At 34.8% G+C, this 19,203-nt stretch overlaps 1 protein-coding gene and 2 pseudogenes across 2 annotated transcripts in view; all 3 read left to right on the top strand.

Annotated features, from left to right (window-relative positions):
• Positions 1-19,203, top strand: part of ITGB3BP (integrin subunit beta 3 binding protein) — a 90,358-nt gene that overhangs the window by 25,720 nt on the left and 45,435 nt on the right. For both annotated transcript variants that reach the window (XM_060023158.1, XM_060023149.1), the window contains exon 3: positions 10,014-10,149. In XM_060023158.1, the coding sequence (XP_059879141.1) occupies positions 10,014-10,149 (136 nt within the window). The remainder of the gene's footprint in view (positions 1-10,013; positions 10,150-19,203) is intronic.
• Positions 10,842-11,703, top strand: LOC132420853 (peroxiredoxin-1 pseudogene; annotated as a pseudogene).
• On the top strand, positions 13,175-13,482 carry LOC132420849 (heat shock factor-binding protein 1 pseudogene; annotated as a pseudogene).

Below are 19,203 nucleotides of genomic sequence, written 5' to 3'. Positions count from 1 at the left end.
TCCATCACCCCAAAAAGAAATCCATACCTATTAGCAGTTAGTCTCAATTTCCTCCTCCCTACCCCCCCAGTCCCTGGCAACTAATAATTTATTTGCTGTCCTTATGGATTTGCCTATTCTGTACATATTATATAAATGGAATGGTACAATATGTGACTGACTTTCATTTAGCATAACATTTTCAGGGTTTATCCATGTTGTCACATGTAACAGTACTTTATTCCTTTTTATGGCTGAATCATATTCTTTTGTATGGGTATATCACCTTCTGTTTATCCATTCCTCAGCTGAAGGACATTTGGGTTGTTTCCACTTTTTAACTATTATGAATAATGTTGTATATAACATTCTTGTACAATGTTTTGTATGAACATGTTTTCAGTTTTCTTGATTACATACCTAGGGGTGGAATTGGTGGGTCATACGGTAATTCTAACTTTTTGCAAAATTGCCAAACTCTTTTCTACAGCAGCTACACCATTTTACATTCCCACTATCAGTGTATGAGAGTTCCACTTTCTCCACATCCTCAACAACACTTGTTATTTTCTGAATTTTTGATTCTAGCCACCCTACTGGATGTGAAGTGCTATCTTATTGTGGTTTTAATTTGCATTTCCCTGATGATGTTGAACATCTTTCCATGTACTTATTGGCCATCTGTATATTTTTTTTGGAGAAATATCTGTTCACAACTTTTGCCCATATTTTAATTGGGTTGTCTTTTTACTGTTGAATTGTAAGAATTCTTTATACTGTTACCTTGTCAGATATATGATTTGCATATACTTTCATCAATTCTGTGTGTTGTCTTTTCACTTTCTTGATAGTATCCTTTGATACACAAAAGTCTTAAATTTTGATGAAGTCCAATTTACTTTTTCTTTGATTGCTTGTGCTTTTGGTGTCATATCTAAGAAACTGTTGTGCAGTCTATGGTAATGCAAACTTTCACTATGTTTCTTTCTAAGAGTTTTATAGTTTTAGCACTTACGTTACATTTAAGACCTTATTGAGTTCATTTTTGAACATGGTATGAGGTTAGGGGCATGTGGATATTCATTTGTCCTAGCATTGTTGAAAAGCTATTATTTCCCCCGTTGAATGGCCTTAGAACCCTTGTTGAAGATCAGTTGATTATAAATTCATGGATTTATTTCTGGACTGTCAAATCTATTCCATTTGGTTGTAGATCTGAACTTTTGCCACTACCATGCTGTGTTGATTACTATAAGTTTTCAAAAAGAAAGTTTTTAATTACTATAAATTTGAAATTAGGAAGTGTGAGTCCTCCAACTTTGTTCTTTTTCAAGATTGCTTCTGTTGTTCCATATGCCTTGCAATTCCTGGTGAATTTTAGGGTCACCTTCTCATTTCTGAAAAAGAAAAATTTATACTTTTGATAGGAATTACACTGAATCTGCCATTTTAAAATTAGTAATTCTTCTGAACCATGAACACAGGATCTATTTCTATTTATTTTGATTTTCTTTAATTTTTTTCAACAATGTTTTGTAGTCTTCAGTATACAAGTCTTATACTTTTGGGTTATATTTATTCCTCAGTGTTTTATTGTTTTTGGTGATAATGTAAATGGTTTTTTGTTTTTTTGTGTGTGGTACGTGGGCCTCTCACTCTTGTGGCCTCTCCCATTGCGGAGCACAAGCTCCGGACGCACAGGCTCAGCAGCTATGGCTCACGGGCCTAGCCGCTCCGCGGCATGTGGGATCTTCCCGAACCGGGGCACAAACCCGTGTCCCCTGCATTGGCAGGCGGACTCTCAACCACTGTGCCGCCAGGGAAGCCCTGTAAATGTTTTTATAATTTCCCTTTAGATCAGTCATTGCTAGTGTATAGATACACAGCTAATTTTTGTATATTGATCATGTATTGTGTAACTTTGCTGAACTCGTGTATTAGCTCTAATACTTTCTTATAGATTTTTTAGGGTATTCTATATATCAGATCATGTCATTTTTCTTTCCCATCGGATGCATTTTTTTCTTATTCTTGCTTATTGCCCTGGCTTGAACCTCCAGAACAATGTTGAGTAGAGTGGCAAGAACAGATATCATTGCCTTGTTCCTGATCTTAGGGGGAAAGCATCCAGTCTTTTACCATTAAATATGATGTTAGCTGTGAGTTTTTCCTAAATGCCATCTGTCAGATTGAGACACTTCCCTTCTATTCCTAGTTTGATGATTATTTTTTATTATGAAAGAATTGTATTTTTGTCAAATGCTTTTTTGCATCTATTGAGATGATCGTGTGGGTTTTTTTCCTTTATTCTATTAATATGATGTATTATATTGATTGGTTTTTATATATTGAACCAACCTTGCTTTTACAGGATAAATCCCACTTGGTTGCAATATATAATTCTTATTTTTCTCTGGTTTCAGTTTGCAGGAATGTTGAGGATTTTTGCATCTGTATTCATAAGGGAGATTAGTCTGTAGTTTTCTTTTAAGGTGTTTGTCTGGTTCTGGTATCAGAGTAATGTGGTCTCATAGAATGCGTTAGGAAGTGTTCCCTGTTTTTGATAGAGTCTGAGAAGAATTGGTGTCAATTCTTCTTTAAATGTTGGTAGGATTCACCAGTGAAGCTCTCCAGTCCCACGCTTTTCTTTTTGACAAGTTTTCTGAATTGATCTAATCTCTTTACTTGCTATTGATGGATTCCAATTTTCCATTTCTTCATGATTCAGTCCTGGTAGGCTGTGTATTTTGGGGAATTTGTCCATTTCATCTAGATTATCTAATTTGTTGGTATACAGTTGTTCATAGTATCCCCTTATAATACCTTTTATCTCTCCAAGGTCAGCTGTAATATCCGCCCCCCATTCCTGATTTTAGTAATTTGATTCTCATTTCTTTCTTAGTCAGTCTAGATAAAGGTTTGTCAATTTTCTTTTCAAAGAAGCAACTTTTAGATTCATTGATCTTCTCTATTTTCTTATTTTACATTTCATTTGTTTTCTCTTTAATATTAGTATTTATTATTTCTTTCCTTCTGCTTCCTTTGGTTTTAGTTTGCTCTGGTTTCTTAAGGTGGAAGGATAAGTTATTGATTTGAGAGCTTTCTTCTTTCTTAATGTAAGTGTTTAACTTTCTCTCTGAGTACTGCTTTCTCTTCATCCCGTAAGTTTTTACATGTGTTGTGTTTCATTTTCATTCTCCTCAGAGTATTTCTAATTTCCCTTTTGATTGGTTATCTAGGAGTTTGTTAATTTCCATGTATTTTTGTATTTTCCAAATGTCCTTCTTTCTTTAATTTCTGATTTTATTCCATTGTGATTAGAAAACATTCTTTACATGATCCAAATCTTTTTAAATTTACTGAGATTTGTTTTATGGCCTAACATACCTTCTATCCTGGCTAATGTTACATATGTACTTGAAAAGAATGTGTATTCTGCTTTCGTTGGGTGGAGGGTTCGATAGATGTCTATTAGGTCTTATTGGTATATAGTGTTGTTCAAGTCTTCTGTTTCCTTGCTGATTTTCTGTCTAGTTGGTCTATCCATTGTTGAAAGTGGGACACTGAAGTTTCCAACTATTATGGTTGAATTTTCTATTTTTTCCCTCAATTCTGCCTGTTTTTGCTCCTTGTATTTTGGGGCTGTCTTGTTAGATGTGTATGTGTGTGTGTGTTTATAATTGTTATATCTTCTTTTTTTCAGTATCAGTAAGTCTTTATTCATTGTGTTTTCTTGGAGAAAAGAAGAGGAAGGGGAAAGGATCAGCATATAGCAGAAGTATATAGCAAAAGTATAGCAGAAAGGGAAGCAAGTATCCATTAAAACCATAAACACACACTGGTGATAGATTCACCAAAGCCCAAGGGAGCTCAGTCTTCTGTAGTTCAGGAATGAGAGGAGGGTATCAGGGAAAGAACAAACAGGTTCATGCTATCTTTCCCTCCTTATAAATTCAACAGTTAGCACAAAGCTTTGGTTTCTAGTAGTAAACATGGAGTTACATTTGTCCATCTCTTATTAAACATAAGTTTTGACTTAATTTTTTTGCATCTGCATAAAAGCTCCCGAGTGACTTGGATATATACATTCATCTTCCCTCTCTTGGTTTCCTACCCCATCTTTCTACATGAAAGCCCCCCATTGCTTCTCTCAATCTGTAATAGGAGATTAAGTAGGTTTGGTCCATCCATATGCCAGTGTAAGTGTTTTGCATGAATCTTATCAAGGAATAGTCTTGACTCACAAGGTTTGGCACAAGGGATGACATCTTCCTAACTTCTTCAGGTTTTTTTATACAAATCATTCAGGAGTTATGGAGACACTCAAGAATCTAATGAGTATGTCTGTGTAGTGTAGGAGTCAAGTTTTTAGGACAGAAGATCTGGTCTAAAATAGGAAATAGGGAAAGGAGAACAAAAAAAAAAAAGGATGATCTAAGTCTTTCCCTTTTTTTCAGCTTTATTGAGTTATAATTGACCAAAATATAAGATACTTAAAATGTACAATGTGATGATTTGATGTATATATTGTGAATACACACACACACACACACACACACACACACACACATCGTAAAAGGATTCCTCCCATCAAATTAATTAATGCATCCATCACTTCAAATTTTTCTTTTTTTCTTTTTCTTTTTTGGTGAGAACGTTTAAGTTCTACCCTTTTAGCAAATTTCAGTTACTGTATGATACAGTGTTATCAGTTATAGTCACCATGTTATACATTAGATTCTCAGATGTATTCATCTTATAACTGAAAGTTTGTACCCTTTATCAACCTCTTTTTATTTCCCCCATCCCCCAGCCACTAACAACCACTTTTTTACTCTCTATTTCTGTGAGTTGGACTTTATTTTTTTCCCCTATTAAGTGATACCATGCAGTGTTTGTCTTTCTGTCTCTGTCTTATTTCACTCAGCATAATGTCCTCCAGGTTCATCCATGTTGTCACTAATAACAGGATTTCCCACTTTAAGAAGAGTGGCCCTAAGATGATATTCCAGATCCCTTTGGCTGGTATACAGTCCTCTGAAAGATACTTTGTCTTTTTTGCTTTCAATACAAAAAGAAATTTGTAAACAATTAAAAACCCAGAAGAACATTTAGAAAGATCAATACATTGTATTTACATGGTCTGAGTGACCTAACGATCACCAAATCAGCAACTGTCCAGCTTTATAAATCTAAGACAAATAAAATGTTTAAATGGAAAATTAGCACATGAAAAAATGTTCAACATCATTAGTCATTGGAAATACAAATTAAAACCACAAAGGAATACCATTCCCACTCACTTGAATAGCTAAATAACAACAACAAAACAGAATGGCTTTAAAAATCAACCCTGGAATGTCTAAAACAACCTAAGGGTTGGTGAGGATGTGCAGCATTTGGAACTCTCATTTATTGATTGTAATTTAAAATGATACAAACACTTTAGAGAACTATTTAGCCTTTATTTTATATATAGAAAATAAATCTGTATCCATCCTATAGTCTGGCAATTCCATTCCTGGGCTTCCTAAATAAATAAAATCATATATCCACAAAAGACATATACAAAAATGTTCTTTAGCCCCTTAATTCGTAATAGCCCCAAACTGGAAATAACCCAAATGTCCTTCAACAGGAGATTAGAAAAACAAATTCTGGTACATTTATACAAAGGAATAGTAAAATTAAAAGGAACACAGTCTTACCACTCACAACAACATAGATGATCTCAAAAACACATTGAAAAGAAGAAGCCAAACACAAGAGTTATGTATTTAATTTATATGAAGTTCAAGAATAGGCAAAAATAGCTATGGTTATAGGAATTAGAAAGTGGTTGCTTCTGGGCTGCAGAGTGGGAATTGAGTGGAAATGGGTACAAGGGAATCTTCTGGGATGACAGAAATGTTCTTCATCTTGGGTGGTGGTGGCATCAGTGTATATATACAGTTATCAGAACTCAGCAAGCCAGACAACTTAAGATCTGTGTATTTTATTGTAAGTAAATCATACTTCAATAAACAAAAATATATTTGAGGTAGGATTCACTTTCTATTCTGAAAAAATAGAAGGACATATGAAGGAATGATAATAGCCATGAAAATATATCTTTAAAAACTTATTGAAGACTACAGTGCAAGAGAGTAACAAAATGGTCATGTCTTTAATATTAAAATTAATATTTTAATGTCTTAAAATTGTGGAACAGTAGTGTGCACAAATAGAAACACCAGTGTATCAACTTTTTAGCCAATGTTTTATTTTTCCTGTTAAAATATTTTTATCAAAGTAAAATTTATAGATTGTGAAATTCACAGATCTTGAGTGTATAGTTCAATGAGTTTTAACAAATGTATATCCCTGGGTATCAAACACCCAATCAAGAAATAGAACATTGTCATCAGCACAGATCTAATATATTGGTTATATCCTTTCCCTGATGTCCCTGTAAGATCACGGGATAAGTGCAAAATGCTTTTGTTCTCTATAACTACCATTAGAAATAACAAAACCTAAATATTATTAGAGTCATTAAGGGTGATAATTGTGGCAACTGATAAAAAGTTAGTTGATATTTAGGACTCTTCTAGGAACCCTAGGCCCAAATCGTGACAAATCCCTGAGACAGCTAGTATTTAAAATTTTCTAATGTAAATTCTATAATAAGTACTAGTGATGTATAATACTGCCTTAGGTGAAACATTCCAATAACCTAATTAACCAGTATAAGATTATAAAGAATTGTCTCCCTTTAGCTACCCTAATTTTTCTTTTGCTTCTGGTTGTCCAAATACCTACAGTACCTGTATTTTTAAATATTTCAGTGTTAGCATAGTCTAGTAGTTCATAATAATAATAGCAGATCCATTATATCCCACATTTCATCCTGAAAGAACCCTTAGTTAGTACTTTCTAGACTATAATAGGTAAAAATATATAAAATACAGGTACCTTTTTGGTAGAATATGCTTTAAACAAGGTGATGAAGCAAGCTACAATTTGTGAAACATATTGAAGGAGAATGTCACATATATTTGAAATTCTGGAGAGAACATTGATTTCTTTTTTTCTGGGCAGAAAAATCAATGACCAAATTTTAGTTTTGCTAATGTACAAGGTTTGACCTTACAGAAAGTACAGTGGCATTTGGACTGATCCTAGACAGAATCTTTTTTTTTTTTTTAGTGTGGTATTAAATAATGTTGTCAATAAATATTACAAGCAGTTGTAAATTATTATAGAAAGTAGTTGTGACTTATCTGATTTCTATATCCTTATATTTTGTTTGCATCCTGAATTCTTTCCTTTCTCTAGCCAAATCTGTTCTTCTCACTTTTTCTTCCTCTATTTTTCTAAAGGACCTGGTAGGTAGCACTCATCATTGCTGAATGGAAAGAGTTCCAGACTTCTCAATTAGTAGCTCAGTCTTCTCTCAAATCCCAGTCTTCTTAACTCTTCCTTTTGTAGGAGACTAATAAGAAGACCAAGTCCTTCAACGTTTGGGCGTTGGCAGAATGGAAATTCTTAGGATTCTAGGATCACTTTTAAGCATCTTCAGAGTTTAAAAATTAGAGGACCTTGGTTAAACTTTGAGAGAAAAAGAACTTAAAGAAGTAAGACTATGCATTTGTGTGTATCAGTAGGCAGACATATAAAAATGCATTATTTACTGAAGAATATTTAGTGGGATAGTAGGAAAAGGTAGATTTTCTTTTTTCCCTCTAAGTACATTACGATTGTAGACATATATTTTCCTTTTTAATCAACACAGATAACCAAAAAAAAAAAAAGAAAGAAAGAAAGCAAAAGAGAAGACAGTATTTTTAAGGTGAGGGGGAAAAATTTATATATATATATACACACACACACACACACACACGCGCGCGCGTGCGCACACACACACCAAGACTTATTTTACAAAAGCTAGAAAATTGTTTTCAAGGAGAAATGTATGATCTGCAGTTGCAATATTTAGATATTTGGCAATTGGAAAAATAATTTTTGGTGAAAATAGGAAAACAGATTGACATAAATGTACATTAGGGTAGTGACTTTCATTTCTTGTACATACACAGTGAAATATTTCTGGGCAATAAATTCTTAGAAAAGTGGGGTTGGATTGGATAAATGTCCAATAGTTTATGACTGAATACTTATAAGCAGCTGAAAACTCAAGATGGAGAGGTAATAATAACCACCTGTTAAAGAGACTTAAAACCCTTTCACCTTACAAAAAAGATTACTTTGAAGCTATAACTTGATATTGTAGTTTGATTTTTTTTAAATATTGGTTATATTTGTGGCTACTGTGGATACATAAAATAAAAAATATAATGCCTTTTTTCCCCCAATACAAAGAAGTATCTATCATTTAAAATCTTACCTGTAAAAAAAAAAAATTGATGCTATAGATTCTGGAACTAATACCAAGATTATTGAAAAAGGTGACATAGCCACTATTTCTGCCATGGTGTCTTGAAAATAAAGAATAGGTGACAATGGAGAATTATATAACTATTTCAAGTCAGCAGCCAAGCTAAAGTTTAATTCTACATTGTTGGCAACATATCCTGAACCTTCAGACCTTTCCTTTATCCCTAAATCCACCCTGTGCTGTCTGTTTCACCTCTAGATTTCAGGTTTTTCATACCTTTTATTTTCAGTTATCTAAGCCTTACCCTTCCCTTCTGTGAGATTACTGCAGCCCACTTTGGTTTTCCCTCTTCTCTGAATTTCTGTAACAAGCATACTACCTTTAGACCTGTCCTCTGCTGTTTATGAGGCCAGAGCAATTTGTTCTCTTCCTGTATACACATTAGTTAGCAAATGCTGGGTGATTAGTAAGCATTATAGAAAATACGTTTAAAAAGAATTCAGAAGAGCAAGCAATTAATAGTGTGATAATGGGTGTTTGGAGGAAGTGGATTATGAATGAGGCCCCAAACCAAAGAAAGACTAGCTGAGACCCAAATGTGCATAACCTAAGTGACTGGGACTAAAGGCGTCAGTTAATAATAGATGAATGAACCAGTGAACAAATGAGTATATTCTTTTTTTTTTTTTTTTTTTTTTTTTTTTTGCGGTATCAGGCCTCTCCCGTTGCGGAGCACAGGCTCTGAATGTGCAGGCTCAATGGCCATGGCTCACGGGCCCAGCCGCTTCACGGCATGTGGGATCTTCCCGGACCGGGGCACGAACCCATGTCCCCTGCATCGGCAGGTGGACCCTCAACCACTGCGCCACCAGGGAAGCCCCAAATGAGTGTATTCTGAATAGAGTGGCCTGGCTAAGTTTACTGGGCTGTTTCTTTTAAATCATTCATTCATCATACATTTTTGAGTTCTATAGTACAAGGATGAAGTAATATGTATTTTCAGAAACTTAAATACTAATGGGGTATACAGAAATGTAATAAATTATTAGAATTTACTAACTCCAGTAAGAGGTATGAACAAGGTCTATGGGAACACAGAGGAGGAAGCTGCAGAGAGAATTGTGTAGAATAGATCAAATTCTCAAAGGCCTTAAATGCCATACTCAATTGTTTGAACATTCTTTTTGTTTTATCATTAAGATACTGTGTCAGAGCAACTTTGTGAAGGTTAAGGACACCACTAATCCTTCCTAGGGTTTCCCTGTGGGTCTTACTAAGAGACACTTCTGAGATTTTCTCTGGTCTAGGCCCATAATTATACTTCACGTTCAGCTAACAACAAATGTCAGGATGTAATTGGGAGAGTCAGCTATCTCTACTTGTTTGGAAATACCATCTCAGAATGTAGTAACCATTTAATGTTAAAATTTCATAAAATCAAATTGAGATGCCCTAATCAGTATGGAGACCAGGAAAATGTACATACCTTGAAATAACAGTGTTCACTTTGAAGATAATAATTGTGTATATTTAAAATCCGAAAAGAAAGATCAAGGAAAAGAGTATTAGTTTGAATTTTGCGAGTTTTTCAAATGTATTTCCAAAGATCTGTAACTAAACGTAAGTATTTTTGTCCCAAATTAATATTTATTTCTAGTCATTTGATTCTTCAAAAATCACAAGGAAGATAAGTGTTACAGCCTATTCTCCAACAACTGGAACCTGTCAAATTAGCCCATTTGCTTCTCCCACAAGCTCTAAAGAACAAGAGAACAAAAATGGACCATCAGATGGTTAGTTGAAAATTCTTTTCCATTTATTGTGAGATTTTTCTAGTTATTGGTTAAATCAGAATTTTGATTTAATAATATGTGGATCTTGCTGCAGCTGATTTTTCTCTTTTTTCTTAAAGAATTCAACATAGAAAAGACTAGAATATAGGTAACACTTGGGACATAAATGTAAACTTTATAGGCAGTTATTTTAAAATGCTACTGCAGACTTTGTTCTCTTACTATCCCATCCATTAAATAGAAATTATGGCCTGACTGCCTTCAGCCACTATCAATTATAATGGTATAGCCCCTTAACAAGCTATCCATCATGTGCATAAATTAAAGGGCACATAATTCAGGTAATGCTACACTACAATTTAAGAATGATACTTCTGAATGTTATTTTTATCCATGTTATCCGTTTAGTTTTTCCACATTTCCTGTGTCTTTATAGCTTGCTTTTATTTATTATATTTCATCCTCTTTACTATTTTAAATGCATTTGCAAAAGGTTTTTAGAATTTTCCATTAGAGAGTAACCTAATTTTAATATGAAATTCTTTATTCTAAAATATTGTTAGTTTAATTTTGACCACACATATTTCTTATTCTCTGGTAGTTTATTTCTAAAATATTCATTTAAAAGATAGAAATCTAGGCGTGTCTCCTTCCTGACTGTCCTCTGTAGTTTGTCTGTGAGAACTGCTGATAGCAATATGTCTTCAGGAAATGCCAAAATTGGGCACCGTGCCCCCCAGTTCAAAGCAACTTCTGTAATGCCAGATGGTCAGTTCAAAGATATCAGCCTATCTGACTACAAAGGAAAATATGCTGTGTTCTTCTTTTACCCTCTTGACTTCAACTTTGTGTGCCCCACGGAGATCATTGCTTTCAATGATAGGGCAGAAGAATTTAAGAAACTCAACTGCCAAGTGATTCGTGCTTCTGTGGATTCGCACTTCTGAAACCTGGCATGGATCAACACACCCAAGAAACAAGGAGGACTAGGACCCATGAACATTCCCTTGATACCAGACCCCAAGCGCACCATTGCTCAGGACTATGGGGTCTTAAAAGCCGATAGAGGCATCTCATTCAGGGGCCTTTTTATTATTGATGATAAAGGTATCCTTCGACAGATCACCATAAATGACCTTCCTGTTGGCCGTTCTGTGGATGAGACACTGAGACTAGATCAGGCTTTCCAGTTTATTGACAAACATGGGAAAGTGTGCCCAGCTGGCTGGAAGCCTGGCAGTGATACCATCCAGCCTGATGTCCAGAAAAGCAAAGGATATTTCTCTAAGCAGAAGTGAGCACTGGGCCATTTTAGGGCCAGGCTGAAGTAGATGGCCATGAGAACAAAACCTCTTTTGTACTATTGTCATGCTTAAAACACAAGATCTTACACTCAGCCCAGATGTGGTGTGGGACAGGACAGGCCTTTCCTGCAGCGGTTGGGGAGGCCAGCCTTTCTTCCTCTGGAGGGAATGGCCTGAGCTGTATTATGGGGCAGGCAAACTGATGTGTATAGTAGTAGGGTATCACTTTTGGTCTTCTGTAGTTTTATTAAACTTGAGCTGAGAAAAATAAAGATATAGAAATCTAGATTTCATAGGTTTAATTTTTAATATTGTAAAAGGTCATGAATCAGTGACATGTCAAGTTTTTATAATATAAAATATTAAATAGGTTTAAATTTAATAAAATATATTTTAGATATGCTGTGATTAGCCTGATTCATATTTACTATTTAATATTTGAGTGCTAAGCATGTACTAGAAACTACAGAGAAACAAAGAAGTCTCCTCATTTTACCTAATTTGTTGTAATGAAACCTATAATGAGATCTTAAACTTTTGAATGACTTTTATTTTACTTTAATCAGGTGCTTTTAATCTTAAAGCTATCACTACTAGGTTTGCTTTCACAAAAATATATGAAGATTTATGTGTTTTCTTCAAGCTCTATATAGTTCTGGGGGTTTTTTCATTTGCTTGATATATCTTTTGTTTAAAATTAAAAATTAGTGCCTTAGAGATAGAACATCTCTATCCTGGAATGTGAACAGATTTCAAGTGGATACATACTCAATTTCCATATTGAAATTAAATATGGACTTAAGGGAACATTTCTTTTGCCCATAAAAAGATTGGTCACATGATCTCGGTTGACATTTAAGTGGATAATTATCACAGATTATAGTACTAGGTAAGCTCTTTTTTAAAAAGTCATATAGCAAGGGTTCCTGGGGTGCTGGTAATATTCTATTTCTATGTGATGGTTATGCGAGTTCACGCTATAATTATTCATTAAACTGCACATACGTGTTTTATGTACTCTTTGATATATAGATCACACATACAGAAATCTCAAAATAGAATTCTGTCTAGAATCTTATATCGGATTATGTCATTTGTAATCATTACATTGCTTTTCCTAATATGTCATCTTATATATGTTTTAGAAATAGGAAAGCCTGGGTCTTATAAAGTAATTTAAGTTCCAAATGAAGTCATAACTTCTGTTAACAATTCTCACTTTTTGAATATTGTACAAAATATAAGGTACAATTTAAATAAGCACTTTTACTTAAATAGCATTTTCAAGGACATTTTAGGTGCTACTCACTTCCCATCACACTTAGGATATATAAGTCAAAACTTTATCATGACTTTCAGGGCTATATGTCATCTAATACCTGACTACCTCACCTGCCTCATTTTCTGCTGCCCTTCCGATGTTTACAGTACTTTAGCCACTCTTACTTTCTGGCTATTTGTCAATCGTGCTGAGCCTGTTGCCTTCACAAGAACTGCACTTGCACTTTTCTCAATCTCGAATATTCTTCCTCCAGGTATTTATATGTACTTTCTATATTCATTTGAATCACATACTATGTGAACAGGTGACAATATTAACTTTAAATCTATTTATAATTATAAAAGGAAGAAAATGTGGTTCTAAGTCTTCCCTCTACTTAGACTCTACATGGCCCACAAATGGCGTGAATGCTTCCAGTTTATACATTTAATATACACACATACGGGGCATCTGCGCAGACAAATGGAAGTGTAGGTGACGGTCTGAGACAGCACCGCCAAGCTGGGAACCCGGGAGATGGCAGAGGCTGAGCCCAAGACCATGCAGGATCTCACCTCGGTGGTGCAGACATTCCTGCAACAGATGCAAGATAAATTTCAGGCCATGTCTGACCAGATCATTGGAAGCATTGATGACATGAGCAGTCACATTGATGGCCTGGAGAAAAACATCGCAGACCTCATGACACAGGCCGGGATGGAAAAGCTGGACGGGGAAAGCAGGATTGCTGCCACACAGAAGACTTGAAGGTTGCTCATCTGCTCTGGAATCTGGAACACCCTTTTTACAAACCAAGAGAAGCCGGATAGCTTTTTGCAACTAACTACTCTGTGTAGACAGGTTTTATATTATAAAGTGTGCATTCTTCTTACCACATACTATAGAGTTGGTTTATAGAGTAATTTCCCTCCCCTGCCCCCCATGTTTCCTGAACATGGTAACTTCACGTCTTGGACCTTGGTCAGTTGTGCTATTAAACACTAAAACTTTGGCAGTTCCTGCACACAATTGTCAAATTTTTTAGTGTATTTTTGTGAAGTCATTTTTTTCCTATCATTCCCTTTGTAGTAGTTGCTGTTTGATAAAAGTTGCTGTGTAATTTTTTTATTGGACATAGGGTAGATCCTTGGTTATAATAAGATTTTGTGAAGTAAGGCATTGATAGTTAAGGTTCTTTGATCCTCAGAGTGACTGAGTAAACACCAAATAGTGTGTTGGTGATACTTTCCAAGTGGTTAAAAACATTTAACATTGTGTATTCAGAAATATCTGGCACTACTCTGTCGCCAAAACTGGGAATGGAACCACGATTTTATGTCTGAGTCCCTGAGGTCAGATGCTACAGTAACAAAGAGTGACCACAAGCCACTTTACGGTTAGCATTTTTAAATACAGACAATGACAGAGTTGTCTGATGTGATGAGGTTTTCAGCAGTTAGAGTTTTGCATGAGGTTTGAACCTTCAGTAGGACCTTACCTTGTCCATCTACAGCAGTTACCATAGGAAATCTGGCAGGACTTTACAACTAAGCTACTCCATCTTTTGAGCTAGTGGCTGGGAAAAGAAACAGAAAAAGAAAACAGACCATGTTAAATCCATGCCTACTAAATAACTAGCAGTAGGCTTGGGTTTTTAAGAAATACTGTTTCTTTAAACTGTTTCTTACCTAAATTCGAGGAGAGTAGTGGCTTTATAATTGATGATGGAAGACAGGGAAAATAACTCCTACGGCTCAGCCGTACAGTGTCAGGAGTGCTGAGCCCAGAGGCAGTGTTGATGGGAAGGAGACCCATGCAACTGTCACAGCAGGATGATTTTGTATAGAGAATATGGAAGAAGCTGAGGAATGGAACAGTGCTTTGGAGAGGGAAACCCGTAGTCAACACAGCATGATTTTTTCAAAGTTTCCTATGTCACTAGTCTTTATTGTTTGTACTGCAAATATATAATAATATTAAGGAATAATTTGTCCTATTTATAAATTATATGGGGAACACAGAGGAGTCGATTTCTTCTGGGATAAAATGAATTCCCCACTGTTATCACCGAGCTGCAGAAACTCCCTCACTGGGCCGGTAGGTTGTGCTGCAAGGTGTGGCCCTGAAAGCCCAGAGCCAGCTGGACTCAGGGACTGGGTGGAACCGCGTGCAAGATGCTTCCAAGCCTGGGAAATGGCAAGTGGACCATCAGGATGTAAGCAGTTGTCTTCCTTAAGTAACAGGAAGGTTTCAGAGAAAGCTCCCCTGACCAAAAATACCTGCCGTGAATAAAGGTGCCTGAAATCCTGCTTAAAAAAAAAAAAAAAAGATACACACACACACACACTCTTATTTATTTATCATCATATATATTGATTACATTTATATATGTTTGTGTGTGTGTATCATTATATTGCTATCCCCTCCCCTACCCCTTAGCAAATTTTTCCAAACTAGTATCCTTTTCAGAGGAGAGGAAAGATGGTAAAATTTTCTGTTCTTTTACTCCCAAGATTGCATCAGACTTATTTTTTAATAGTTGGGGTAAAAGGATAAACAACAAATTTGCATAGTCAAAGAGAGTACTTGTAAATTAGACAATAGATCTGTAAAGATCACCCAGACTGTAGCAGTGTAACAGCACAGAGAGATAAAGAGATGGAGTATATGATAAAACAGTAAAGAGAAATAATGGATAGAGTAAGATCCAACATATGTCAAATAGGAGTTCTACAAGGAGGAAATAGAATGGAGCAGAGGTAGCTAAGATATATGGACTATCGGCTTTTCATAATTGAGGGAAGACAGGAATTTCCAGATCAGACTGGCATGCTTCATCTGAGCAGGATGAAATAAAACAAATTAAAACAAATTCACACCTAATCGTATCATGGTAAAAATGCAGAACATCAAAGACAAAGAGAAAATTTTAATGACAGCTTGACAGTAGACTTCTCATCAGTATCTATGGGCTGCAGCAGGAAATGGAGTAATAATACCAACTGAAAGTCACAGCTGAACTTTTTATTCAGGAAGTAAGAATGAAGTAAAGGTATTTTCAGACAGTCTGAGAGAATTTACCATTCACAGATATTCCCTGAAAGGATTACTAAAGAATGTACTTCTGTAAGTACATGCTCATAATTGAGCCTCAAATAAAGGAATGAAATGCAAAGAGCAATGGTAAAAAAAGTAAATTAGCAAACATGTTGGTAGATCTATAAATCTAGTTATAAAACTGTGATTACAAATCTTGCTGACTATAAAGCAAAACAAAAACAACTTGATAGGGGGTTGAAAACAAATACTAATAGACCATAATAGCATGGGAGATATATGAGGAAGCAGAAAGGAATTAAAAATTTTAAGGTCCTTATAATTTTCAGGGAGCAGATGGAATATCTGTCACTTCACTTTTTAATGGTATTTTTGTTTACTTGCCTGTAAAATGGGGAAAATAATAATATCTACCTCAAGATTGTTGTGAGAATTAAAAGAATTAATGTACAAAAAAGACTTAGAACAATGCCTGGCATATAGTAAGTGTTCAATACATATTTTAGCTATACTTTAAAATATTATTATTATACTTTAAGAAAAGACGTCAGATGATTTAATGTAAAAGGATAAAAAAACAGTGAATATTAGCTTTTTAAAAAAGCTAAGAGTTGGTACAAGAATATTAATATTAATATAGACCAAAATAGACTTTAAGACAAAAAGGCTTTATTGAAGATAATACGAATTTTTACATAATGAGAGAAGGAAAGATTCACTACCAGAAAAAGGATCCTGACCTTTGTGCATCAAAAATAAAAACTCAAAACATGACGAAATAGGACAGGATTGCAAGGAGAAACTCACAAATCCCTAATCATCATAGGAGATTTTAAACTACCTCTTTCAGAAACTGATAAAATGGATAAAAAAAAATTAGGAAAGATACAGACAGTTTGTTTTTTATTGTCATTCAACCAATTTCTTTTCTTCCAGTTTTATTGAGCTATAATTGACATATAGCACTGTTTAAGTTTAAGGTGTGCAGCATAATGATTTGACTTACATACATCATGAAATGATTACCACAGTAAGTTTAGTGAACATCCATCATTTCATATGGAAGCAAAATAAAAGAAAAAGGAAAAAAATTTTTTCCCTGTGATGGGAACTCTTAGGATTTCTCTCTTAACAATTTTCATATATAACATATCACAGTATTAATTATATTTATTGTGTTGTACATTACATCCCTAGCATTTATTTATCTTATAACTGAAGTTTGTACCTTTTGACTACCTTCATCTCATTCCTCCTCCCCGCTACCCTGTGCCTCTAGTAACCACAAATCTGATCTCTTTTTCTATGTGTTTGTTTGGTTTGGAGGTATAATTGACATACAACACTATGTTAGTTCCTGGTGTACAACATCGAGATTCGATATTTCTATACATCACATAATGATCACCACCATGAGTCTAGTTACGATCTATCACCATAAAAAAATATCCCATTACTATTGATTATATTCCCAAAATGTACATTTCATGCCTGGGACTTACTTATTTTATAACTGGAAGTTTTTACTCTTAATCTCCCTCACCATTTTCTCTCATCCCTCCATTTCCCTCCCCTCTGGCAACCACCTGTTTGTTCTCTGTATCTATGACAGTTTCTGTTTTGTTACATTTGTTCATTTATTTGGTTTTTTAGATCCCACATATAAAAGAAATCATGACACTTGTCTTTTTTTCTCTGACTTAATTCACTTAGCATAATACCCTCTAGGTCCATTAATGTTGTCACAAGTGGCAGTTTCATTCTTTTTTAATGGCTGAGTAATATTCCATTGTATATATATATACCACATTATCTATTGATGAGCACTTATGTTGCTTTTCATATCTTGGCTATCATAAATAATGCTGCAGTGAACGTAGGGATGCATATATCCTTTCTAATTAGTGTTTTCATTTTCTTTGGATAAATACCCAGGAGTGGAATTGCTGGGTCATATGGTAGTTCTATTTTTACATTTTTGAGGAACCTTCACACTGTATTCCATAGTGGCTGCACCAATTTACATTCCCACTAACAGTGCACAAGGATTCTCTTTTCTCTACATCCTTGCCAACACTTGTTATTTCTTGTCTTTTTGATAATAGCCATTCTGACATGTATGAGGTGATTTTGATTTGCATTTCCCTGATGATTAGTCATGTTGAGCATCTTTTCATGTGCCTGCTGGCCATCTGTATGTCTTCTTTGGAAAAATTTCTGTTGAGATCCTCTGCCCATTTTTTAATCAGGTTGTTTGGTTTTTTGATGTTGAGTTGTATAAGTTCTTTATATATTTTGGATATTAACTCCTTACCAGGCATATCATTTGTAAATATCTTCTCCCATTCAGTAGGTGGCCTTTTTGTTGTGTTGATAGTTTGCTTCGCTATGCAAAACTTTTTTGGTTTGATGTAGTCCTGTTTATTTTTGCTTTTGTTTTCCTTGCCTGAGGAGATAATATCAAAAAAATATTACTTTTTTTTGTTTTGTTTTGCATATACATTCATTTGTATTATTTTTTTAGATTTGACTTATAAGTGATACCATACAGTATTTGAAATATTTTCATAGGCACTAAAGATCTTTCCAAGAATTTACTAAATCAATATGCATTTAAACAGTCAGGTACTTTTACCTCTAAAATCGTATTTATTTTACTGTGATATCCTGAGGAACTCACTATTTTCTAGATATTAGTATCAACAATCCCTTGTTGTCAACTCTGAGACAAAAAAATAGAGGTTAAATAATGCAAGCTGGAAACTTTAATATACTTTGATTTTAAATATATATATATATATATATTTTTTTTTTTTTTTTAAGGAACCAGTTGGTTGCTCTCGTGAAATCCCTTTTTTTTTTCAGCATCTTTATTGGAGTATAATTGCTTTACAATTGTGTTAGTTTCTACTGTATAACAAAGTGAATCAGTTATACATATACATATATCCCCATATCCCCTCCCTCTTGCGTCTCCCTCCCACCCTCCCTATTCCACCCCACTAGGTGGTCACAAAGCACGGAGCTGATCTCCCTGTGCTATGCAGCTGCTTCCCACTAGCTGTCCGTTTTACATTTGGTAGTGTATATATGTCCATGCTACTCTCTCACTTCGTCCCAGCTTACCCTTCCCCCTCCCCACGTCCTCAAGTCCATTTTCTACGTCTGCATCTTTATTCCTGTCCTGCCCCTAGGTTCGTTAGAACCTTTTTTTTTTTTTTAGATTCCATATATATGTGTTAGCATACAATATTTGTTTTTCTCTTTCTGACTTACTTCACTGTATGACAGACTCTAGGTCCATCCACCCCACTACAAATAACTCAATTTTGTTTCTTTTTATGACTGAGTAATATTCCATTGTGTATATGTGCCACATCTTCTTTATCCATTCATCTGTCGATGGACACTTAGCTTGCTTCCATGTCCTGG

Source organism: Delphinus delphis, chromosome 1 (genome assembly GCF_949987515.2).
Source record: "Delphinus delphis chromosome 1, mDelDel1.2, whole genome shotgun sequence".
NCBI classification, from domain to species: Eukaryota; Metazoa; Chordata; class Mammalia; order Artiodactyla; family Delphinidae; genus Delphinus; species Delphinus delphis.
Note: the sequence above shows the minus strand (reverse complement) of the source record. Positions and strands in the feature narration are given on the sequence as shown.